At 49.3% G+C, this 25,653-nt stretch overlaps 2 protein-coding genes across 3 annotated transcripts; one reads left to right on the forward strand and one right to left on the reverse strand.

The window, feature by feature from the left end:
- Positions 1–112: 112 nt before the first annotated feature.
- Positions 113–19,473, forward strand: ATG4B (autophagy related 4B cysteine peptidase). Of its 2 annotated transcripts, XM_057380966.1 has the most exons (14): positions 113–196; positions 5,415–5,513; positions 5,945–6,016; positions 8,008–8,106; positions 8,531–8,632; positions 9,049–9,121; positions 9,447–9,526; positions 12,716–12,912; positions 13,856–13,934; positions 14,580–14,725; positions 15,321–15,377; positions 15,851–15,944; positions 17,721–17,826; positions 18,085–19,473. In XM_057380966.1, exons 1-13 carry the CDS (start codon positions 187–189, stop codon positions 17,792–17,794), a joined length of 1,182 nt encoding a protein of 393 aa, XP_057236949.1. In that variant the 5' UTR covers positions 113–186; the 3' UTR covers positions 17,795–17,826; positions 18,085–19,473. The 2 variants fall into 2 exon arrangements, with proteins under 2 accessions (XP_057236949.1, XP_057236948.1); XM_057380965.1 differs by having other exon boundaries at positions 17,721–19,473.
- Positions 19,474–20,932: 1,459 nt separating this feature from the next.
- Positions 20,933–25,378, reverse strand: DTYMK (deoxythymidylate kinase). The gene is made up of 5 exons (XM_057380997.1): positions 25,321–25,378; positions 25,132–25,240; positions 23,866–23,956; positions 21,756–21,953; positions 20,933–21,224 (listed from the first exon to the last, which is right to left on the reverse strand). Exons 1-5 carry the CDS (start codon positions 25,376–25,378, stop codon positions 21,114–21,116), a joined length of 567 nt encoding a protein of 188 aa, XP_057236980.1. The 3' UTR covers positions 20,933–21,113.
- Positions 25,379–25,653: the final 275 nt, after the last annotated feature.

The raw sequence follows: 25,653 nt of genomic DNA on the forward strand, positions 1-25,653 counted from the left end.
CCCCATAGCACGGCGACAGCGGCGCGGCGCACCGAGTCGTGACGAGAGCCACCGACAGCCAATGGACGCGGGGGCCGGCGGCGAGCGGCGCTCCCATTGGCCGGACGCGGCGCGTCGCGCCAGCAGCAGCGCAGGACCGCGCCGGGCGTGAGTGTCGGCGGCGGCCGCAGCCTCGGCGGGGCCGCCATGGACGCAGGTGGGTCCCGGGCGGGCCCTGCCCTGCCCTGCCCTGCCCTGCCCTGCCCTGCCCTGCCCTGCCCGCGGCGCGGCGGCCGCGCTTCCCCTCGGGACTGCTCGGCCTGCCCCGGCCCGGCGGCCGTTCGAGGTCCCCGGCTCCCCGCTGCGGCCTCCCCGACGGGCGGCGGGGAAGGCTCCGCTCCCCCGCTTGGGCACGGCCCTGGGAGCCGCGGCCCTCCGGGGCCCGGCCGGCGGGGCGAACGGGAAGGCGGTGGCTCCGTGGCTGCCGGGTTGGGCCGGCACAGGCCGGAGCCGGGCSGCGAGTCCCTCCGGGCCTCCCCAGCCTCGCTGCTGGCGTCGTTCCTCGAAAGCTCGGAGCTCTGCCCCCGGTCGGGGCTGCCCGGGAGGGGAACCGGAGCGGGGGGCGGTGGCAGGGCTGGTATCGCTGTGCCCCGCTCTTCAAGGGGGGCTCTAGGGGCGAGAAGGCAGTCTGGGGATAAGAAGGTAACTTYTGAGGGGTGAGAAGGCGTCGTGGAGGGGTAAGAAGGCACCTCAGCCGCTCATCACCCTCAGTAAGGGCCCCAGCAAAGCTGTTTGTGGTAGAAATTTTGGGTTCGTGCAGGTAAAAGTGGAAATAAGTGTTTGGCACTTGTGTTGGGACCCGCTTCCCTCCAGCCTCAGCGTAGTAGCAGCTGCCACCCCCCTCGGCAGAGATAAGCGTTGTTCCATCATAACAAACGCTTCCCTGTGCGCCGTGGGCTCCTCCTCCGCATCGCCGAGCACGGGTGTGCCGGGGATCCATGGCTCCCGTCCCTCCCCAGGGCTGTCCGGACTTGTTTTGGCCTTCGTGCCGCTGCTGTTGTCAGCGTGGTCCGGCTGACAGCGTCCTCGGCTCCAGTGTCACGCCTGGGAACCAAACGCGTTCCGCTGAGTGAACCTGCAGCCCGTGACCCAGGAGATGGGTTTGCTTTCCCTTGGTGTCAGCCGGAAAACTTCTCTGTGGGGCTGGATCTCCTCTGGGAGAGGAGGAGGAGGAGAAGRAGAATCTCTGGGCTTAAGCTCTTTCGTGTCCAGCCTTGCTCCTGACATGGTCAGGGACCTGACAGCAGAGCTTGGAACTGTTTGCTCCAGGCCTTCAAGAAAGCACTGYACTCCAGTAGTCTAACTTTCATATTTTGTCTGTCTCTTAACCCCTTGTTGGTGTTCAGATTATCAGGATTTGTCTTGTTTGAAAGAGCTTAGGGGAAAGAAAAGGATTTAATCTTCCTTCTGCAAAGGGCAGAAGGAAGGGTTTGACCTGTTTGGTGTTTTCCAGCAATGTTTTATTTAAGTAGTAAATTGACCTTCTTGACTCTCTKTGAAATGTTCCACATCCAGTTGTGTTCCTCCTTTCCCTTTACCTCGGGTGAGCTGCCTGTATCAGCTAAAGGAGAGATCATCCATCTCATTTCTGATTCTTTTCTGGAGGCCAAAGGATTTGGGGAGGCGTGAGAGCCAGGCCTTTCCAGAGAACAGAGAAGCCCCAGGATCTGTTTGGGAAGGGAGGTGTGGCAAAGCCTGGTTTTCCTTCAGTGCCACACTCCAAAGCTCAGCTTCAGTATTTTGTCTGAGACCTTTTTCAGCAGGCAGACTGGGACCAAGGTGTTTGGTGCTGGGAAAATCACCTGCTTTGTTTCTGTTTGAGTCACTCAAGCCTTCACTTGTTGTTATTTGTTTCCCAAAGTTGATGGGGAAGCAGTGGCTTTGGTGTGGTATGGGAGATGAAGTTGGCATCTGTCACAGGTGCAAACTGACAGCAGCACTCAGGGGCTGCTCCCAGCACCCAGCTGTGCCCCTGGGTGTGTTTGTTACAAGTTGGGATAATGTGTTTATCTCGAGCAGTTCATTGTGCTGATTAAGTATATAAGAAGAGAGGGGAAATTTCACCTTCTACCCTAATTTTGTGTGTTTAGAGAATTGTTCTTGTGTCGAGATAGTGGAGCATGTCTCCTGTGAGGAAAGGCTGGRAGAGCTGGGGGTGTTCAGCCTGGAGAAGAGAAGGCTCTGGGGAGACCTGAGAGCCCCTTCCAGAGCCTAAAGGGGCCCCAGGAGAGCTGGAGAGGGACTTTGGACAAGGGATGGAAGGACAGGACACAGGGAATGGCTGTCCACTGCCAGAGGGCAGGGTTAGATGGGATATTGGGAAGGAAYTGTTCCCTGTGAGGGTGGGCAGGCCCTGGCACAGGGTGCCCAGAGAAGCTGTGGCTGYCCCTGGATCCCTGGCAGTGTCCAAGGCCAGGCTGGACAGGGTTTGGAGCASCCTGGGACAGTGGAAGRTGTCCTGCCCTGGCAGGGGTGGGTGGAATGAGATGAGCCTTCAGGTTCCTTCCARCCTAAAYCAKTCTGGGTTTCTGTTGTGACATGTACAAAGCTTTGCCTTTTCTGCTGATTTTTTCTGGGCTGAGGTGTTCTGCAGATCCCATGGAAGGTTTGCCCATGGGGCAGCGATKCAGCCAGCCTCCCATCATTCCCAGTGTGTCCAAGGCTCCTGGAAAGCGAGGCTGCCTTTCAGGGTGAGCTGTGCAGGGCTGACACTGCTTTTTAGTGATAAATCCCTGTGAAGTTGAGCTGCTGTGTTTGATGTGCAGAGACTTTGCATCCCTCTCTGCGGAAACTGCTGCTCCACTGTCCTGGATGCTCAGAGGTCGGTAATTAAAATAGACCGAGGGCTTTCTGAAGGTGAAGTTTTGGAGCACTGCCTGAGAAATGTGCTGATCTCACCCGGCTTCTGCAGCTCGGAGAGGAGCAGCTTCAAACAGGATTTCTGCTTGGTGGATTTCTGGATGTATTTTTCTTCTTTATGTCTGGCTGTAAGAAGGAGAGAAAGGCTTCACTTAACACTCTTTGTGCCCTGCCTGGGTTGTTTGGGTCCCACTGGCTCGTATTTATTATTCATCTGGGCAATAGCACAGTGGATGGACTTTGGAAAGGTTCTGGAGCATATGAAGGTGGAGGCCCATAAAGGAAAGACTCAGTGACCTCAAACCTTGTGGGGAWTTTACTGCTCCCATTATAATGTCCTTGATACTAACTGGGAGCAACCTCTTGGATTTTCCTCCCTGTGAAGGGGGAACCTGAGCTCCTATATTTCCTAACTGTGCCTTTTCAACTATTTTTTCCCCAAATCCCAACACAAATGYCTGAGCATCTTTTTGGGATGCACAGCCAGGCACAGAAGGCCTTGTGCAGAGCCRGRTGTTGGGCATTCAGCTGAAGGGYTGCAAGCCTGGGACTCACCTCCCCMATGYRCAGTGTCATGGCACATGTGCTGCATTAGCTGAGCACACAGCTGGGGACCCCCTCTGCCTGCTGACCCCTTCCTGTGCGAGCTTTGGGGGAAGGGGAAATGCTCCTGCAGTCCTTTTCCAGTTGCTGTGAAGTGTCCATTTGCAAATGCTGTCTTTGCTAAAGAMCTGCTGCCCTGCAAACTGTGTGTCTGCAGTGGTTGTGATATTTGATCAGGTCAGGCAATGCTGCTGGGAAGGAGAAGGAAGGATTGTGTATAGCTTGATGTTCCTGTGTAGCATCCTTGTTTCACTGTTTTTCTTTAAGCTATTTGAGACTCCTGACAGAGAGTTGGATATATCACAGGCTTAGGAGCTGACAAAATGAACCACAGAATATTCCTTGGAAAACTTTCCTGAGAACTTCAGTTTTAAGAATATAATTAAGATTATATGTGTTACCTCTTCAAATCTGGGAATTGGAAAATTTGGGTAGTAGATGGGAATGAAATCCCTGCTAAAGTCTGTTAGAGGAGAAGACCAGTAATTTGTTGGGACATTTCTGTGGAAGCAGAATCAGTTTTTTTAGCTTGCTGAGGAGTCACATCATGGGGTGGGTCTGTGCAATCCTAAAGGTGCCTGGAACAATCTTAAGGACTAATTCACACAAGGAATGTGCTTTAAATCTTGTGGGCTGGAGTTAAGGCAGAGTTTGATTCAAAATTTGATTTAGGAAACTGTTGTTATATCTATTGCCATGGTTCCTSCCTAAACAGTAGTTGATGGTGTCTGCTGCTGCTACTCGAGTGTTTTCTTGGACATTTGGAATTGGAATTCCAGGTCAGGGAGCCTTAAATAGAAGGCTGAGCTACTTCAGGGGGCCAAAGTGTCTTATGCAGCAGCAGGTGACCCCGGAGAAGCCAAGAGTGAGGTGTGTCCCATGGAGAGGGGTGGCTTTTGCARAGAACAGGGCTGACAGGAGTCTGTGGCCACTCCTTTATATCCTGCATTAAACTCGCATTACTACCGATTTTATTGCATTTACTGTGAGAGAGATTTTTCAATCTGTGCTTTAACAGTTACAGAACAGCCTGGCTTAGCTCTGCTTTAAATTTTAGAGGTGATTTGTTAAAGCATCATGTGGATCTTTTCCAGAATTCCCAGGCTACTTCAAAGCCTGTGTTTCCAAACACAGAWGCAGTGGAGCACAGCTGGTTTTTCCACCATTCCTGCTTTTTCCTCCTTGCTCCTTGGACTTTGTGCACAACAGCTTAAGCTGCCCTGATCCAAGGGCAAATTCTGCTGCTGGGTTGTTCTGTCATGGTCCTGGAAGGGGATGGATCTTTAGGCACTGATGGATGCCATGCTCTGAAGGGAGCCAGTAAAAGAGACAARAGGTTTGCCTGTCACCCGTGCATGAGCACATCTGCTCAGCTCTGTGTTCCTCACATTGTGGGGTGACACCTGTAAAGGCTTCTGCTAGATTTGGTGCCTCTTGAGAGACTGAGCAAGGTTTAGTTCCCACCTTGAGGCGATCTGTGCTTTGTGTATCTATCCTTCCCTCAAAATTTATGTTCTCTGCAAGAGGATTTTGGCTACTTTGCTCGATGGAAAAGAGGCCCTCAACATCAACACTTCTACTGATGATGTGCACGCTGGTGCCTGTTCTGGGAAATGGTGGAGCTGCCAGCTGAAGTTTTAGATGTTTTCTGCCCCAGGGCAGAACCTGGAGCTGGCCTGACCTGGAAATCCTGCTGCTTTTCTGCTTGTGGAGCGAGCCAGGGCTGGGCCACCTCTGTGCCTCCCAGGGCTGGTGGGTGCAGGGCACCAGGACCATTTCCTGCCAGCCCAGGGGCTTTTTGGGGGTGGKGGGACTCACTGGGKCACAGMRGCTCTGATTCTGTAGCTTTGTCTGRCTTTAAAAACAAAAGGAGACGTTATGAAAGGTCTGTCATTTCTCCTGTTTCTTTCTAGCTACTCTTACCTACGACACCCTCAGGTTTGAGTATGAAGATTTCCCTGAGACCAAAGAACCCGTTTGGATCCTTGGCCGGAAATACAGTGTTTTTACAGGTATTTTGTGTGCAAAAGGTTTTGGGYTCCAGAGGACTTCGTTAGTGTTGCACTTGGGTTTTAGCTGCCATGCTTCTGTCTGGCCATTTCCATGGACTCTGGAATATTTTTGTGCAGAAAGTTACCATATGGTAGTTGTTGGGACATAATCATGAGGGCAGCGTGGTGGAGGCAGGGAGTGATGGTTTGCTGCTTCATAATTTGCCTGTGGCTTTAGTGTCTTTGGGTTAATTGTAGCTGTTTTGGGGGGAAAAGGAAGTTCTCTGTGCACAGCAGCACTGCCCTGTTCCTCAGCCAGGCTCTGCCTCTCTGGAACTGCTGACTGTGAGGAGCAGAATTCTGTTGTCATTGGGGAGGGTGAGTGGGAGGTGGGTTCAGCTGTCTTGATGCCACTCTCATGTGCGTGCCTTTCCATGCTGAACTCTTTTCAGAGAAGGAAGAGATCCTGTTGGATGTGACCTCTCGGCTTTGGTTCACCTACAGAAAGAATTTCCCTGCTATTGGTATGTACTCTGGAGGAGTCTGAAGATATCCTGGAAATTGTTATAATCCTGTTACCTCTAATAAAACAGTCCCCACAAACATAATTTCCATTCATGAGAGTCTAAAATGTGCTTCATCTAATTGATCAGACAGACGTTTTGTTTCTCTGATAATGAGAATTCCTCATCCCCTTGGGTAGGAGGGATAGCAGTGGTTTTTTAAAGGACGCAAGGAGGAGTTTGGGAATCCTGCTCTTTTTTAGGCAACATGGGMGGATTTTTGTACTTCATCACATCCTACATCAGTCTGGTTTGGAATATTATTGAAYGATGGTCTTGGGCTTGAAGTGGATTAAAATGATGAAAGCTAGAGAATGATCCAGAAATTGCTGCCTTTGTGCATCTGCTCCAGACTGTGTGTGGGGGTTTTGTTTGTCTGGGGGGAGTTAGGTGCCTGAAGTGTCTGTTACACACAGGAGCTGTAGTGATATGAGGAATATTTCCCAGGGAAGTTGAAGGAGGATGTCTTGGTTCCTTAAGCTATTCTGCACTGCCTCTGCTGGGGTTTGGGTTTGTGTGCTGGGTGTAARGTGTACCAGAGGAGATCTAAGGGCAGGTGAATGGGATTCCAAACCCTACCCATGTCCCCCTTCTGTCATTGTCATCTCCAGAAGTCCATGGGAAAGGAACATGGGTCAGGTTTGGAAAAGAGGCTTCTTTATAACTGGTCCTTCTGGCTTGTGCTGTTCTTTCCCTGCTGGGCAGCCCTCTGCCTCACRAGCTCTGAGACATCTTTAATGCAGTTTAATCCCTTTAAATTCATGCTTGTGCACCGCAGTTAARCATATGTTTGAGACTGAAGGCTTAGCACATGTTTAACAGGCTCACAAACACAGTTGGGGTTTCTGTTTGAGTCATCAAAGGCTGGGGGGTGAAGACAGACCCCATTTTCTGAGTCATTTCCCATTTACACAATGCATATGATTTGCATGCCATACAGTAAACCTTTTTCAGTATTTTTTTCTTAGTCATCCCTGTTACTGTCCCTTCCCTCTGCACTTGCCCACTTAAATAATTTAAGGWTTAGGGACCTGTCTAATGCTAATTTTGTAAAACATTATCACTTTAGGAATTTGTACGTGTTATGAATTACTGGTGAAATTACAGAAAGCAACTGCTGACCATTGAGAAGCTGATTAAATAGTTCTCTAGGTGATTTTTCTCCCTGTTTAGCACCAAAAGAAGAAAGCAGCATTACAAAGACTTGCAGAAGCTGTGCCCAGGCACAGCTCACCTGCTGTGATCACACTGAACATTTGATCTCTGCCATTTGTAGTACCAGCCAGAGCTGCAATGAGGAGCAGCAGTTTCCTTTGGAAGGTCTATCAGGGAAATGCTCCAGCCTTGTGTCCTTTGCCTTACGCTTTCCAGTATGAGCTAATACCCAGCTTTTTCTCCAACAACATGTAGGATGTGTCCTTTTTTCATTCCTTGGGTAGGGTTTTTCTGGCTGGTGCCTTTTTTTTGGCCTCACTACTTTGTTTGCTTTGAAATCTTATTCATAGCCACTTCTGATGTGGGAATYCCCTGGGACTGGTTTGTTTTGCATGATGAGTTGCCTTCAAGAGGAGGATTACAAGAGTCATCCTTGACAAGTACCTTTGTGTAGAAATGTGTCTCTGAACTGGGCTGGGAGTCTGCAGCCAGGCTCAAGGGCTGTTGTGCTCGTGAGAAATTCAGGTCTCTCTTGGGCTGTTTGGCTTTCCCTTGGATTTTCCCCCTTTCAGTGATTGTTAGAGGAGTTTGTTTATTTGTTTTTAAGTGAYGCCACTAAGTTACTCCTTGAAAACCACATTTTTGGTTCTCAGCCTTGTGTGTGTGAGCTAAGCTATTCCTCATTCCCTGCCTCATTTCTTGGTGAATCTGTTGCCCATTCATTCTGTCCTTCCTGGCACTGTGTCACCATTCATTCATTTATTCCTTCCCTGCTGATTTTGTGTCCTTGTTTGCAGGAGGAACTGGTCCCACCTCTGAYACGGGCTGGGGCTGTATGCTGCGCTGTGGCCAGATGATCTTTGCTCAGGCYTTGGTCTGCAGGCATTTGGGAAGAGGTAAAGCAGTGCACAGCCCACACTGACTTCCAGGGCCATGTGCTCCCACTAGGGCAGCATTTGGAAGGGCAGAGATAACGAGGACACAGCTGGCAATTGCTGAGGATTCTGTAACTTTTTCTTAAGTTTCTCAAGTTCAGGGCKGTTGTGAGAATAGTCTAGTGGGAGCTCTCCAGGGATATTTCTGTTTTGTGATCTTTTGTTTGTTTATTTGCTTTTCTGTGGATGATAGTCTTTTATCCCAGCTGTAAGAATATTTCCTGTTATTTTAAAATGAGCCCTTTRCTGTTGGGAATACCTCAGATGCCTGGTAATAATGTAACAATGTGAAAATTGACTTTGCAAAGCACGGGAAGAGAACTGCAGCTTGCAGCCCCTGGTTGCTAACAAGTACCATGTTTCTTTCATGTATCCCTTGTCYTAGACTGGAGGTGGATAAAAGGGAAGAGGCAGACGGATAATTACTTCAACGTTCTTAATGCCTTCATTGACAAAAAAGACAGCTACTACTCCATTCACCAGATAGGTAAGAAGAAAGAAATGCTTACTTAGCAAATGGACTAAGGAAGGCTCTCACCTTGATAAAAACTTCCCTGAAAAATCAGAGAAGCAGCCTGTTACTGTGTTTGCTGTGGGGTGTTAAGGCATGGCTTCAGTGAACAGAACTCGGGTCACAGGCATGGTCTAGTGATCAAACTGTGGGTAAATCTTCTTCTGAGCCAACAGTGCCCTTTGAACTTCTGTGCTGCTACATTTTGGGGAAAGGATTTRCTTTACAGTTCTTCAGGATGTGCTTCTCACCCCCATGAACAGTAAATACTGCCAATTCCATAACATTTCCAAGGGAGAATTCTTCCCTATTAAATACAAACCTGATTAGGGAGGGATGTGATGTGGGTGGAATTATTGATTCCATTATTCTGKTTTTTTGTTGTGATGCAGCTCAGATGGGAGTGGGAGAGGGAAAATCCATTGGTCAGTGGTACGGACCCAACACGGTGGCGCAGGTGCTCAGGTAAGTGCTGCCCTTTCCCTTTCCTCTGCTGAATCACCTCTGGGGGTGCTTGGGGTGGGGGAGCTCCTGATTTACAGGAGCCTGGCACTGGAGCATGGGCTGCCTTTGATAACACCCTCCCTTCCCTTGCCATTCTCCCCTCACATTGGTAAATGAGCAGGTRGCTCCCTGGAATATGCTGGAATTGCCTCACAGCAGTGTTCCCAGTTCAAAGCACATTTCACATCATCATTGATAACAGCAATCTCTCCTAATCCAGTTTCTCCTCTCTGATACACCTTGTGGTTGTACTAATCCTTTATTTTTTTTTTTAATTTTCCCGTAGAAAACTTGCAACTTTTGATACGTGGAGTTCCCTGGCAGTACATATAGCCATGGACAACACAGTAGTGATGGAAGAAATCCGTAAGTATAACATGGGGGTAGGGTGTGGTGTATCCTTGACAGCAAGAGGCCAGAAAAAAGCTGAAGAGCACAGCAAGCATGTTCTGTCTTTAAGAAATTGTTYCCTGTGAGGGYGGGGAGGSCCTGGCACMGGGTGCCCAGAGAAGCTGTGGCTGCTCCATCTCTGGCAGTGTCCAAGGCCAGGTTGGATGGGGCTTGGAGCACCCTGGGAYAGTGGAAGGTGTCTGTGGCAGGGAGTGGAACTGGATGAGCTTTAAGGTCCCTTCCAGCACTTGTGATCTGTGAAAGCAGCATCCAAGTGTGCTAAAACAAGGTGAGAATTGCTGTTCTAGGCCAGGRATGGGGCCTGGTTTGACTTTGATTTCACCTGATGATGCCTCTGGATCTGGAGGGGAGGTTTGCTGACCTTCAGACACTATGGGAGCTGCTGGGGAGGTGATGTCAGACTTGTTAATGGCCACAAGGAGCGAGCAGTAAATGGCTGGTTCCTCTCTCATATGATTGGTAGGAAGGTTTCTGCTGTTAGACAGAGAAAGAAAACTAGAATACATCACTGAAGAGGAAAAGAACCAAAATTGACATGGGRACAGGATAAGAAGGCAATCCATAGCTGGAGTGGATCTTTCATCATTTTAGGGCATATTCACTGGTGGTTCCTTTTTTTCCTCCCTTTTTTTGTTTGTTTTTTGGTGCATCCTGCCCACAGACTGGCTCTAGAGGTTGAGCAGCTCTTTGTGCCCATCCTGAGCCTGCCTGCTGTGGCTGCAGCACTGCAGTAACCAAAGCTGAGCACCTGCATTGCTGGTTGCTGCAGCTCTGCACACTCCTGTCCTCGTCATTCTTCCCATGGCTTGCATTAGACTGATTGCTGAGGCAGTGAGCCCACTCTGCACAAACCTTGCAGTGTTTTTGCCAGGTGTAGGGTTACAGGTGAGGCGGTGGCAGGCATCATTTAGGCTGGCTTGGCTGCCACAGAGTCAGGATCAATAGCAGGCATTTCGTGCCTGGAGTGCAGCACAGTCACTTTACAAAGTCACAGCTCTTGTCAGGTARTCTCAGCTGGATCTGGCTGAGAATGTGTCTGACACTGGCTGAAGGAAAGTACATGCTGAGGCCCTTGGCCTAAACAAAGGCCAATTTAAAAAAAAAAGAAATTGGATTTATCTTTCATCTTTAGCCTGAAAACATCACTTCTAGAGCAGAAGCATGCTGGCTTTGAGGCTGGGATGTGCTGCAGGCTCTGTCTGTGAGGCACTGGCCATTCAGCACTGATGCTGCTGTGTCTATACAGTTTGTCATGGACAGGGATGTGTTGCTTGTTTTCCTCAGATGTGGATCATAATCTGCTTGTCCAGGGCCTGAAAGTCACTGTGTGAACAGGTCTGGTGTGTTACRTGTCTGTAGGTTTGTGTTTATACCWTGTGCCCCACACATGRTGAATAGAAGGAATGTTGTTTCATATATCTGTTAATTCAGTCACTGCCAGGGTTCAGCCAGACATTCACAGGAAATGCCTTTTGCTACAGCAGTAAAGAAACATAAATCTTTATCCCTTCTGAGTCAGTGTTTTATGAGAAAAGGCATCTCAGCTGGGGATTGGACAATCCTGTYCATCACTAAGGTGGTGAGGATCCAGTGCCTGCCAGCAGCAGCCAGCAGGAGAGCTGTCATGTCAGATCTGYTGGAATATGTTTGCAGTAAATGGTTTGGATCCAGCTGGGAAGCTTTGGGCAGGTTCTGCTGTGCTGTGGCACCGCAGAACTGCAAAGCCTGCCAGATACCAAGGTGAATTTGGTCTGTGCCAAGCTCTCTGCTGCTAAAACTGGAGGTAAATGTGTTCACACCACAGTGCAGGATTGCCACGTGCTTTGCCTGATGAGGAAACCTGCAGTGACAGCTCATTCAGCAACAGCCCTGGCTTGGCAGCTGATTTCAGATCACCAGGACAGGCAGGCTGCTGCAACAAAAGAACCTGTTTTAACRGGAGAAATCACTACAAATAACAACTTTGAGTTTCCTCAGAACCTTTGGTAACTGTTGGTGCACGAGAGRCACACATTCACCTTCTCCCTCCTTKAGGGACRGCATAGGGARGAAMTGCAAACTTYTRTGCAGRTTGTCTCTCCWCCTGAGGCTTTAAAGTCCTATTTCTCCTAAATTTGGGTGTAATATTGTCCTCRTTCAGCTGGGTTTGAAGCTCTCAGCAGTGAACAAACACCCGGCTGAAATAGCTGGGGATGAAGGTGTTTGTTTACCTCATGCCCTMCCTACTAGAGTGTCCTGGCATTGTGTTTAGGCTGGGAATAAACTAAATGAGCCTCTGGCCTTTTGTCTAATTGCCTTGGCTTCTTGATTAAAGTGCTGGGGGTTTCTTTGTGGTTTGGGTTGAGGTTGTTTTTGTTTGTTTTTTTTTCACACACCCAGCAAGTAATGAAATTAGCCAGTGAGACAGGTAGGCTTGGAGTTTTTTCTGGACCAGAATTTTCATAACCTGGATGCATTATAGSCTAGCTGTGTGTTTGTCAAGCCTTTAGAATGAGGATGCAGGGTGCTTATGTCATGTGTATGCCCTAAGGAGTTCTGCTGCCCCATCTCTTAGAGGCAAAGCTCATACTGAAATTACAGAGTTTAATGATCATACTGCTTTAGGTCTGTAACGTAGCTTGTGAATGATCCCAAATAAAATTTATAAAGGTTTTTGTGGACTTTAGGAAAATTATAATTACTCTAGGCAGATACCGTATTTGTGTCTTGCTACAACACTTAATTACAGGTGATTGTTTCCTGTGTAAAGTTGTAATGCTGTCTTCAGAGAATATGAATTAACTTAATGGAGTTGGACACTCCAGAACTTCCCTCTTTCTGCCTACAAGCTTTGTGAATTCAGGACTGTTGTCTGACCAGATAATCAGCTCATCCAGGCTTGTTGGCACAGGTGGTTCCTCACCTTGCTGGAAGAATTTGCATTTTTGCTGCCCAGCAGTTGGTAGCTGTGAGCATAACGTGCTGTGGTGTGAGTTTAGCTGAGGCTGAGCCCTGCAGCATCCCTGCTCACTCACCACACAGTGCCAGCATTCCACCTCTTCAGGATTTTGCTGGGTTTAAGTGCTGCAGGTTGATCAGAGGGATGACTCAAAGCCTGGAAACGGAGGTGACTTGTGCTGCTTTGTTCTCCTGTTGCTTTGGCAGGGCGGTTGTGCCAGTCCAACCTGCCATGTGCTGGAGCTGCAGCATGCTCTGCTCTGGAGTCAGACATGCTCTATAACGGGTGYCCAGAGGACGTGGGGCTCCGAGATCGGCTCTCCCTGTGGAAACCCCTGGTGCTGCTGATACCGCTGCGCCTCGGGCTCACAGAGATCAACGAAGCCTACATTGAAACACTAAAGGTAGGCAATCTGCAGCTAAATTCCTGCTGGGCTGATGCTTCTTGTGAATTAAGTAATTACCCAGAAATAATTGCAAAAGAAAAATGTGTTTGGAGACATCCTGACCTCTGACAAGGATTATCTCGCAAGCTGTGGTCAGGAAAGTGGGGTGGGGAGTTTGAGGTGTTGGACCTTTTTTGTTTGATTTTTTTTTTTTTTCTTTGGAGGATCTTACTTCACAGCTTGATCTCAGTCCCTCTTTGTGTTTAGATGGTGCCAACCTGCTGAAGCCTTTGTTCAGCACAAGTGTACCCTGCTTGGTGGTAGCCTGAGCCTTAGTTAATATAGTGCTGCACACTCCCCCTGGCTCTGATGCTGGAGTTTGTGCTGCAGACTGAGGCTGAGAACTGTCAGGTGTTGCAGGTTGGAGTGTTGAGAAGCTGCAGAATTTAGGGTGTGCACAGGACAGGGTACACAATGCTAACAAGCTCTGAGCTCTGGTAAGAGCCCTTCAAATTCATAGGAGGTTGTTTCCTTTAAGTGGGTAAATCATGCTTGGCTGCTTCCAATGGTTAAGGAACTTAAACTTTGTTTCCTGAATGACTGTTCCCTCCTGAGAGCACTGTTGCAACCTGATGACAGCTCCAGGGATCTTGCCCTTGATTGCAGCAGAGCCTGGACTTGCCCATACCAGGTCCTGGAGTAGTGCAGCTTCTTTCATTTGGTCCAYCTGCCTGCTCCTTTCAGCAGTTAAAAGCGGTTTTGAGCTGCTTCCATGTTCCTAAAAAGCCCTATGTTGCAGCCTGATGGAGATTTTCTCCAGAAATGGCTGGTTTTGCTGCTAGAGTTGCTAATTTTCTGTGTCCCTGTCCATCTTTCCCACTGCATTTTTGGATGTTTGCCTTTGTTCCCACCTGCTGTTTCACTGTCTGTCAGCTGTGTGTTTTCTGTGTTGCTTTTCCAGCACTGCTTCATGATGCCCCAGTCGCTGGGAGTGATCGGAGGGAAGCCAAACAGTGCTCACTACTTCATTGGCTATGTAGGTGAGTGCCCAGAGGGCTGCCAAGACTGTMCAAGCATCTCCCCCTGGCTAAAAAGAAATGCTTGTGGGGTGGCACAGCTCTCCTGCTTGGCCTGTGGTGCATGCTGCAGAGTTTTCCTTTCCTGCTGGCTGAACCTTTCACCTGAGTGATGTAGATTTAAACAGTGGCCATAAACTTCCACTGTGTAACACTCAATCCTGTCTGTGAAGAGGAGTGCACAGAGCCTGCTTCCTGCATTCAGAGCTGACCTCCYGTGGCTTGGCTGGATTTGACTGTGCTTTAGGTGTTTCTCAAACCCTGCAAACTCTCATTACTCTTCTCCTTCCCTCTCTGCTGGAGACGTCAGGTTGTTTGTGCTTTAGATTGCTGGGGTCTCTTTGAGCTCACCCAGGAAGGGATGAGCAGGAACAGTACCCAAACAGTGCCAGGGTGTCACAGTAGAGTGGCCACCGTGGTTTTGCTGGCAGCTGTGCCTGGCTGAGAAGCGTTTGGGGAAGTGGCCAAAAGCAAGATGTCCCTGGAATGTGATTCCTCTGTSTGGTTATGAGAGCTGGCTTTGCCATTGCTCTTCCTCCTCTTTTGATCTCACCACGTCTCAGCTTCTGGCACGGTTCTCCCTGTTGATGTGTTCTTTCCTCTGCCCAGGTGAGGAGCTCATTTACCTGGATCCCCACACCACGCAGCCGGCGGTGGAGCCCGGTGACAGCGGCTGYCTCCCCGACGAGAGCTTCCACTGCCAGCACCCTCCGTGCAGGATGAGCATCGCTGARCTCGACCCCTCCATTGCTGTGGTGTGTTCCTGTTCCCCCTCAYCCCCAGGGACAGTGCTGGGGTCCCTCTGTTCCACAGGGAGCTGGTCATGGGCTGGGGATTCTGGTTCTGTGCTCTGGGCAAGGGCTGCCCCGGGTTTTGGTGACACTGGTAAAGCAGCTCCTCATGCAGAACCTGGTGTGTCCCAGGGAAATCCCCCTTGTGTGGCAGTGAAATGCCATTCCTCATGGAGCACTGTTGTTTTCTCAGGTGTGGTTTGGGCTTTGATTCTGKCCTGTTGATGGGCAGACGTGAATCCATTCCTGAATCCATATGATGCTTGTTTCCTGTTGAACCTGAGATGCCTGCCCTGTGTTTCCATGGAGTTTGTTCCTCCAGGTTGTCCTTCTGCAGTAAAGCAAATATTGATGATTCCAGCACTTGGATAGCCTGGTCACATCAAGCCTTTGTGGAGTGTTCAGTTTAATAAGGCAGTGTGAGGCACATTCCTAAAGCAAGGCAGTTGGGAGTAGTAACTGCTCTCAGTCCTGATCATGTTACTTGGTGTTGGGGCCTTAAGTCTGAAATTATCAATCTAAAATATAGAAAGATAAAGTCTTTTTTTTTTTTTTTCAGGGCTTTTTCTGCAACACAGAGGCAGACTTTAATGACTGGTGCCAGCAAATCAAGAAGGTTTGTATTTATAAATCTGGTCAGACATTGGGACAGACTGCCCAGGGAGCGGTGGAGTTCCCATCCCAGGRAGTGTTCAGAAAGCATGTGGATGTGGCAGYTGGGGACGTGGTTTAGTGGTGATGTTGGCAGTGCTGGGGAATGGTTAGACACTAAGATCTTGAAGTTATTTTCCACCTTTATTGAGTCTCTGATTCTTTGTCCCTGGAAAAGGAATATCAGGTATTGTCTTGTTTCCAAACCACTGCACAGAGACCACATCCCCTTCAGCACGACCCCATTTTAAGCATACTAAAATAGTTATTAAACTACCAGAAGGAGCATAGGTCTGAAATTCCCTTGATGATGTGAGTGAAAACATTTGAAAAACATTTTTCCATCTGCAGTGAAGTCCTAACAGATCATTGTTACCCCCTGAAGAGCATCAGCAGTGTAGAGCTGTTGGTTCTCATGGCTCTGCTCTGTCTCCACAGCTGTCCCTGGTCAGAGGAGCACTGCCCATGTTTGAGCTGGTGGAACGTCAGCCCTCACACTTCTCCAACCCYGATGTCCTGAATCTCACACCAGGTGAGGCCATGCAGGGAGGGAGATCTGAGGGTGAGCTCATTCCTTTGGGTTTCTGGAAATCGTGTGGAAGTACATGATGATTTCTAGGATGTTCTTGTTCCACCTGGACTTTCATTTGGAGCTCTTGAGTCAATTGATATAGTTCTTTGGCTTTTAGCTGGAGGTTTGCAGATCCCACAGTGTCTCAGGATGATTTTTTGAATAATCTGTGAATGGTGATAGTGACCGAGCAGAAGAAAAAAACAAGCTGAGAGGCTGTCACAGCAGTGTGACTCTGGTTTCTAAAGGGATGCTTGGGGGAATCAAAAGTGTCCATTGAAAAGGCTGAAAATTGAGTTTGTAGGTAATGAAAATGCTCCAGGACAGGGCTGGTCATGCTTAGTTCCAGCACAAGGCACTTCTTCCTGGCACGTACCACTACCAGTGTGAAAAAGGACAAGTGCTGGGCACTAATCTTGCCTGTTAGGTTCTGCTTATCGCATTAATAACATGAACAAACATTGTCAGAGATAAAGCCAAGAGTAGTGAGGGTGTGTGGSCAAAGCTGTCCCATCACCAGGCATTGGGCAACCTCCTGGCAACCTGCACCCTGCACTTCCTGCAGTCTCTCCTTCCTTAAAAGCCTTCCTTATCACACTGTCCTTTGCTCTTAAGAGTGCTCAATTCCATCAAACTGTCAATTGATCCTTGCCTGTCTTAAATTGTCCCTAATTGTTGTCTTTCCTACTCTTAAAAATGCTTTTGTAATGGCCTGCTTGTCCTTCTCCCTCTTGCCTGGCTTGCAGAGCCTYTCCCACCTGCTACAGCCATTCCWTTACTGTTAGTCCTGCCTCTCACTAGGAGTAATTGAACCTTGAGCCCCTTTCAGGGCCTAAAGKAKTTCCAAGACAGCTGGAGAGGACATGCAGAGACAGGTCAAGGGGAATTAGCTCCCCACTGCCAGAGGTTAGATAGGATATTGGGAAGGAATTCTTCCCTGTGAGGGTGGTGAGGGCCCTGGCACAGGGTGCCCAGAGAAGCTGTGGCTGCCCCTGGATCCCTGGAAGYGTCCAAGGCCAGGCTGKACAGGGCTTGGAGCAACCTGGGATGGTGGAAGGAGTCCCTGACCATGGCAGGGGGTGAAACTTGGGTGAGGCTTAAGGTCCTTTCCAACCCAAACCATTCTGGGATTCTGTGACTGCCCAGCCTGAACCAATACAGGTTTCTCCTTTACTTCCTCCTGTGTTAAGGTTGCTTCCCCTTTAGATGTGAGCTCCTTCCTCACCATATAGTTAGAAAGATGGACAGGCAGGATCAATTAACATTACCTTTCCTCACWAAATGGACTGTACTAATTGCTGTATGATTGGGAGAGTGCATGTTGTAATTACATTCCTTAACAGTTGTACCAAAGGCAACTATAGCAGAAATGATTAATAGATAGGGGTAAATGTATCTCTTAATTGGGACAGAAGTCTTCACRGATATTAGTCCAGACCTGGGCAAGTTCTATTATTTTTGAGCCTCTTGAGGCAGTAATGCAGAGCTGGGGCACAGGAAGGTCGTACAAAATAGTGGCAGCAGAATTTGGATCTGTGGAAGATGACGCAGTTCTGTGCTCCGTGAAATTCCTCCAGCGCATTTTTCGTGCCACTTATATGTTCATACCCTCCTCAGAGCCCTCACTCAGGTTTTTCATTGAGTCTTGAAACTTGTAGSCATTTGGCACTCAAGTTGTGATGCCCTCCAGCTGCTGGTCACTGCATCCCACTGAGGCAGCGCTTTCTTCTCTTGCAGACTCCTCTGAYGCCGACAGATTGGAAAGGTTCTTTGACTCGGAAGATGAAGACTTTGAAATCCTGTCCCTTTGAAAACAAATAGGAAACTGACTCTGCAAATTTGTGTATGTGTGGGGAGAAGGGGGGAGGGAAGCTCCTTCGAGAGCCTGGGGCTACCGGTTTTCATAGGCGCTTGCTGCCATCCCTGCCTCCTGTCCATCCTGGCATTCCGTGCAGCSTCGGAGCGGAGCTGCGGTGGGATGAAGAACCCAGCAGGTGTAACGGCCTCACTGGCTGCAGCTGGAATTTCCTCAGCAGCAAACAGTTGCTGCAAGTGGATGCAGTGGTGCTTAGGGGAGTTCAAAGCCTATCTGTTACATCAGCAGGTCAGCTGGGCCTTCCGGGGGAGGCACGGAAATCGTTAGAGCGCTGAATCCTTCCATGGGGACTCCCCTCTGAAGCTTAAGTAGAGCCCACCCATCATTTAGCAGGAGAAACGTCCAGTTAATGCCTTTAGCAGCTTCCCTTCTCACTGGCCAGCCTGGACTGCAGCTCACAACACCAAGGARCAGCAGCCACGTCCCACAGACAGCTGTGAAGCCTCCGAAGTGCAGGTCCCTACGGTACAACTCCTGTTCATGCTCTGCAGGACACTCAGCACTACCTCTCCTGTTCACACCCTGTGGAAAGGGAATTGAGGGAACTTCCAAGTGACTGGGAATTCAAGAAGTGAAGTGTGCTGCTGGGGAGGAGCATCTCAATCCCAGTTTAAATCACAGAAGGAATGGAAGAATAGAGAATGTGTGTGTGTTGCTCAGTGAGTCAGTCCTTGTGCTTCTACAGTGGAATAGCCTCTACAGCAAGTACCTTCAGGAAAGCTGYTTTGACCAGAAAAGTGAATTCCACAGCCCTGGAGAAACAGTCCAGAGCTGGGAAAGATGAAACAGGGTGGCAGAGATCTGCCAGGTGTGTGCCAGGCTTCTGCCTGTCCCCCAGTGTGCTGGCATGGTGACTAGGGAGTTCTGTTGTCCTGCCAAAACCCTGAGCTGTAAAACCCCTTGAGGTGCCCTGGGTGGGTTGGTCAGCAGTTCCTCCAGCTACCCCTGTCAGACATTCCCTTTCCAAAGCAGAAGAGGTGCCTGAAGGTTGAGCAGGTTTCCAGGCTGTGTCTGTACCTTGCCTCTGCCAGCCCCTCTCCCTGCAGGGTGCGCCCAGAGGTGCTGTAGGAGCTAACCTGGAGAAACCCCTGCCAGGGAACCATCCCAAGAAGRGCAGGATGCCTTGAGAAGGTCCAAATATACTGGAAATTGTAGYTACTTTGAAGATGGTAGCTGTGCCTAGGGCCCTTCTCCACGCAGAGAAAGGTGAAGGGTGGAGGAGAGCTGTCTCCATGCACACTGCAAGGGAAGTTGCTGCCRTCGTTTCCTTGGTGCATGCTGCACACTGCAACCCTGTTTACAAGGCTTTGGTTCRTGCACCCAGGTTTGGAACCTGTCAGATGATGGTGGTGTGCCCAGGTGGTGCCACTGGGCTGGAAATGTCCTGTTTCCCCYGTGACTGACCTACTGATGCTCTAACTGTCCCTGTGATACCCGAAAGCAGAGGTTTGAACTGGGAACCACAATGCTTCTGTCACTAAATTATTTGCTGCTTTCTGCCTGCTTCTCCTCTTCTCTCTTGTAGTCAGGGGAAGAGGCAGCAGAGGAAGTGGGGCTGTGCTCCATTCATCTGCTTTCAATTTCTATCTGAATAAACAGATGTAAAAATCTTTCCTGTCCTAATGTCCTTGCACAGGTTGAAGGAGGTGGTGGGGAGGATGCAGTACACCAGAAGAGTCCAGTGTGTAGAGGGGCTCCAAAAGAGCTGGAGGACTTTGAACAAGGGCCTGGAGGGACAGGACAAGGGCGAATGGCTGCACTGTGCCAGAGGTTAGATGGGATATTGGGAAGGAATTCTTCCCTGTGAGGGAGGTGAGGCCCTGGCACAGGGTGCCCAGAGCAGCTGTGGCTGCCCCTGGATCCCTGGAAGTGTCCAAGGCTGGACAGGGCTTGTAGCAACCTGGAATAGTGGAAGGTGTCCCTGCCCATGGAAGAAGATGATCCTCAAGATCCCTTTCCAACCCAAATCAGTCAGTGATTCTTTTTATCTCATGTTCATGGTTTTWTGTTTAAGGAGAGCTCAGCCAGACTTCACCTGAGTGTTAGCACAACCCAATAGCGGCGCAGAGTTCAGCTGTCTTAGATCTTTAGCAGGGATATCTGGCTTTTCTATGTGTTTTGTTGTCCAGTGTTACTGTCAGGGCCTGCTGCAGCATTGCAGGGGCTCACCTTCACCAGGAGTGTCTGGCTGATGAGTGCTGCTTTGGAGGGAAGGCAGCAGCTTTTTCCACTGTACCTGATGCTTGTATGAGCAATTTTGTTTTAAATATTTACCTTCCCCTCCCTGCTAGTGAATCAGTTCAGTCTGTCTCTCCTTGTTAGAGAGGCTTTAGTCTCAAGATCAGAGCAGTCCCACCTTATGGAAGGTGAGTTAAACATCCAGCAGAGACTGGAACTCTCTTGGCTGTGCCCATCTCTCAGTGCCCCTCACAAAGGATTAACATCCCAGTTTGTTGCAGTTTGCTGGTTGTTACTGGTGATTTAGGTGCTTCATAGCTGGTTTGGTTTCAAATTGCACTGGGGGGTGGGAGCAGGAGCCACAGGGAACTATTCCTTTCATTTTGGCCACAGTSTAAAATAATTTATGTGCCACTTGCCCTCCAAACTGGCCTTGCTATGAGCAAATCCTTCTATTTCAGGCTCTTACCTGCTCACAGCTGTCCAGCCCTGCACAGTGGGGAGAAGGCTTGAATTCACCTGTCCCTTTTTCCCACAGCTCGAGCAACCAGCTTTCCTTGGACTTAACTGAACTGCAGCACTTTTACCCCTATATATCCTTCTAGATGATAAATGAYCACACTGAAAAAAACATCCTGTGCCAAATGCTTAAAAGAATAATTTATTAGCAACTTTTCTACAAACTTGTTGGGGCATGGGGGATGCATTTACTAGAGAGGAAGAATGATCAGAAACAAGGCAATTCCCCAAAAATGGGAACTGTGTCCAGGGATGGCCCTGGGCTCCACACCCACATCTGCATCCAGGACTGGAGCTGGAACAAAAGCTCCTGCTTGGGACAGGGAGGCTTTAACAAGGAATTTGATACRTGCTCAYRGCACRTTTTAARAAAYGCAGAAGTGACTATGCAGGATKGAGGGGAGGAGCAGATAAAATAACRAAGACATCAGCAGCAATGTTGGACCCCAAAAAATACACAGGATCTAAGCTGTAGCTGCTGGGATGCCTTGGAGTCATCTGAGTGCAGAAGATCCAAGAGGTGACTTTCCCTTTTTCTTTTAGACCMGTATGAAGTTTCATTTCCAGAGTTCTCCCAAAGGTTTATTCTGAACCTCCTGCATAGTTTCCTCTGCAAGGGACTTGATTTCTCTGTGCAAATCTTCAATGCTCTTTGAAGCATCCACTGTCTGTTTCCAAGAAAAAAAAAAATACAGGATAGGTAGAGAATACAGAAATGTGTTATTGGACACCACCAAATGAGAAAAACCTTGTTGCTAACATCTGCTCCCCCCMTTACTCAATATTGTTACTCTCCCTGAGTAGTGAAACGAGCTAATTACACCTCCTCTCTGCAGTTTCTGCAGTGGATTTGGGAAAAATCAATGTATGTAGGGATAGACATTTAAGAAGCAGATGTAGGGGTGGATGAAGGGAAGCAGAAGGAATGGCTGCTGCATGTTGTTTGCTGACATTCTTTGGGGTTTGTGACAGACAGGTAAGCTCAGGATTCATCCCAGGTGCACAAAGAGCTGACCAGGCTGTCCTGGAACAGGGAAGGGCCCTCTCTGCCTCAGCTCAGTGCCCTTGGCTGGTCCCCAGCCTGTCCCACTGCCCAGATGTGGGAACAGGGAGCACAGGGAAATGACAGGTAAAATTTGGGAGCTCTCATTACAGACCCCCACCCCAGTCCACGACAAGCCCTTGAATTATTTCCTCACCTTCCAGTTTAGGGTCTTGTCCTCCATTAGGCAATAGAAGGATTGAAGAACTTTCTCTTGAAAGGAGCTGGTCTCGTAACGTTCACGTCCAAAGTTCCCTCGTTCTGCTGCTGCTTCTGGGCTTAACTGAAGAAACAGGATCAGGTCTGGCTTTGGGAGGCCAACATCAGGCTGTTTGCACCAGTCCAGGCAGAAGTTCTGTCCCAAACAAAGAAAATCGAGTCTGAGGTGAGACACACACAGACAGGAAAGCAGCAGGTTGGCTGGAGAGTGGGGTGGGAAAGGAACAGCCAGGGAAGGCAGAAATTGCAACCCAAAACACTCAGCACAGGCTGCAAACTGCAAAGGTGATATCCCAGCTTACCATGTGGGAATTCAGTCCTGGCAGTCGGGGGTGAACAGGTTTTGTCAGGTGTTCAGCACCTCTTGTGCTCATTTAAGTCGGACACAGCTAAAGCTTTTTCTGCCTCTTCTGCAGAGCCCTGAGCTCTACCAAGGCACATTCTGAGCCTACACACAGTCCTTACCACTCCAAAACTTGCTCAGTCCAAGAGAAAGCTGCTCCCTGCAGTGCAGATCTCTCTGAGCCCATGGGGGCTCCATTCCAATACTCACCTACCCAGGAATTTCAGCCTAGACACAAGAGRTGCAGTTTTCCATCAGGGCATGTGAATCTATGATGTTATGGTGAGACCACAGAGGCTTGTCCACTTACTGCTCATCCATCCCCACCTTCAATCCCTCTAAGAGGCACAGGCACGTCTGCCCTCCAGTTTCTCCCCAAATGTTCTGTATCCTGGTAATCTGGGCATTTTTTGGATGGATGTGCAGTGGGTTTTTAATCCCGTGAGAGGATAAGAGACATTAGAAGTGCCATGACATCTTGGATGTGAGCTCTCTCTGCCAGTAAACTTTTGTGTCATCACCATCTCCCCTTCTTCTGGGAATGCTTTTTGAGTGAAAAACATGCCAAACTCCATTCTTTTAAGAAGCAGAGGAGGTTCCTTTCAGCAGCAAGAGATGCCATTCCTGCTTCCCAAGGGTTGCATCCACATGGCTGAGCCCTGCAGGTCACCAGCTACATTCAAAGAAATGTAGACACTTTAAGACACCCTTTCTCCCCTACCAGAGAGTAGCAGGACATTCCTTACTGTGTCACTGTGGATTTGGGATCATTATTTTGGGGTGACTCAACTCATCTCACACATCCTGGCTCCTAATTTGGAGCTTTGCAGACACTTGCTTACCACCTAAGTGCTTTAATGCATTTATCTCAGGGTTAAACCCCAAGCTACACAAAGTCCAGGGAAGCAAGAGGGTGGAAGAAGATGCAGATGAGGGTGCAGAGCCTGGGGATCTCCTCAGTCCTTCCAGGAAGCAGGRAAAGGCTTGGGCAAGAATGAACGTAGGTCATGGCTGGTGCTGCAGGCGTGGCTTGAGCTTCTGTGACCACAGGAGGCTCTTCAAGGACTGATGGATACTCAGCAGGAATGGGACAAGAGTCTGTGCAGAACAGCCCAAAGAGAGGCTGACAGAGCTGACTTCTTCTGAAAGGAAGGACAGGCCAAAAGGCACAAGTGGGAATGTGAGAAATTCAGGCTAAATGACAAAAATCACTTTTACTCTGAAGGTGAGCAGAGAAGAACCCAGAAAGGAGTGGATATGCATCCCTGGAGATACTCAAACCTTGGCTGGATGTAGGCACAAGCAGCCTTTTAATGTCAGCTCTGGTTGTTTGGCAGGTGAATTCCACAGGTTCCTTCTAATGTAGGTGTTCACAATTCTATGGGCCAGCAGCCTGAGCAAGTACAGAGAGTCTTTAATAAACTCCCAGAATCATTCTCCAGAGTCACACAGGTCAGCTCCCAGTGCAGGAGTCTGTCTAGATTTACAAAAAGTCACCAAATAAGTTTCCCTGGTTGTTCTGGGGAAGGGTAGACCCACGGTAAGACCTGAGCTGAAACTTCCATCCCTCATTTCCAATCCTCATCTCCCAGAAAAACGATGGCCCTTGGGTGATTCACACCAACAGCCTCCACATGGAGCTGCTTCCCCAAACATAGAGAGGGGCAGGGGCTGCTGCAGAGGGGCTGCTGCAGGTCTCACTCACCCCTTTGGCACTGGTGAAGGCCACTCCAGAGAAGGCGTATCTGTCAACCACGATCGTGACCCCTTGGTGTAGTTTCTCCTTCATCATCGGCCTGAAACCATGTGGGAGATAAAATTAAATAAAGCTGCACTCCTTTACGGTGACAGAAATGAAAGGAGTGCATCTAAAACCCCAAGTATATCATTACTAACTCACTGATCACTGGCAGGGGCAGCTGTGATGCAGACAGCAGCTGAAGAGCTGTTCATATTCTCTACCAGGCATTGACCAAATACCCTTTCATGACACCCAAATTCAGGGTGCTGAGTSCTGGGCACTGCTCTAGGCAGCTCCAGGACTCAGGCAAGATCACAGCTGAAATACACTGACATGAACAGCTTAGTCCTCTTCCCTTTTCAGGTGGTGCARGAGATTTTGGGATATGCTCTACCACCTTTATTCACAACAGTTCTGATTAGAGCTCACTTATCTGCCTTCTGTTCTCCCAACTGCCACTACAGCAGAGCCAGCAAAGCTYTTCTGTAAAATGAGAACATTTTGGAATCTAGATTTCCAGGTAAAAACAACAGCCAACACTGATTTCCCCACCTTCACACACAGACTCTGTGACTAAAGCAAGGACAGCCAGTTACAGCTGAACGTAGCCTTTGGCCAGAGGGGAAATTTGGGCACAATTYCTTAACCACTGTCACTCACAGAGACTGCCTGGCAAAGTAAACTATCGTCAGGAAAGAGTAAATTCACAGTCTAGGCTGAATCCGTCTCAGCTCCCGAATTTTTTAATCCAGTATGGCACAAGAGTTGGAAATATGGCACCAATTATTCAAAAAAAAACCAAACTGTGGGATCTGATTTAAKATTACAAGGGCAGGTTAGATGGGATATTGGGAAGAAATTCTCCCCTGTGAGGGTGGCAAGGCCCTGGCACAGGGTGTCCAGAGAAGCTGTGGCTGCCCCTGGATCCCTGGCAGTGTCCAAGGCCAGGCTGGACATTGGGGCTGGGAGCAGCCTGGGACAGTGGGAGGTGTCCCTACCCATGGCAGAGGTGGCACTGGATGGGCTTTAAGATCCCGTCCCACCCAAACCATCCTGGGATTCTGTGATTAAATCCAAGGCTGTAAGAGTCCTTGAGACACCAYTTCCAGCCTGTTTTCCTGTCCAAACAGGATCCCATTCTTGCACTTTCTGTACCCACTGCAAGCCCAAACCCCAGGGGATTCAACACCACACRTTTTTCTTTTACAACTGAACAAACATCATCTTTACACATGTTCCCAGCGGTTGGCAGAGAAGAGCAGGTGAATGGTGTGGTCCTCCAGGTTCTTCTCCCTCACCAGGTAGGAGCTGATCAGCTGCCCAATCTCTGTGGTTCTGTCTGTAGGAAAGAGAAGGAGAAGATGCTCAGGCTGCTGTTCCCAGAGGGGTGTCCATCTGTCCWGGGAGCCTGTCTGTCACGGGTGGGAGGCTGCTCTGACCAGGACACGGAGGAGATCAGTCCATCCAGCGTGGTCATCTGTCTGACTGTCACGGGTGGGGTGAGGTCTGTCCAGGGTGAAAGGTATGTTTATTTGTCACGGGTGGGAGAAGGTGAGTCCATAAGGGGATGGGGACCTACCTGCCTGTGACAGGCTGGGAGGAGGTCAGTCCTGGATGGACGAGAGTCTATCTGTCTGTCCGGGGTGGGAGGGGTCTATCTGCCAGTCGCGGGCAAGGGGCGGCTGCTCTGTCCGGGCTTGGGGGGGTCCATCTGTCACGGGTGGGAGGTGTCTGTCGGTCAGGGCTGGGGGC

Source organism: Malurus melanocephalus, unplaced genomic scaffold (assembly GCF_030028575.1).
Source record: "Malurus melanocephalus ecotype Western Australia unplaced genomic scaffold, MMel_1.1 scaffold_485, whole genome shotgun sequence".
Lineage (NCBI taxonomy): Eukaryota > Metazoa > Chordata > Aves > Passeriformes > Maluridae > Malurus > Malurus melanocephalus.

Bases quoted from the DNA above. Each gene is read 5' to 3' on its own strand.
- DTYMK (XM_057380997.1), bottom strand. From the start codon at position 25,378: ATGACCACGCTGGATGGACTGATCTCCTCCGTGTCCTGGTCAGAGCAG. The intron at 25,241-25,320 runs GTGACAGACAGG...TCTTTCCTACAG, and splicing joins GTCAGAGCAGCCTCCCACCC to ACAGAACCACAGAGATTGGG. The intron at 21,954-23,865 runs GTGAGTGAGACC...TGTTTGGGACAG, and splicing joins CCTTCACCAGTGCCAAAGGG to AACTTCTGCCTGGACTGGTG.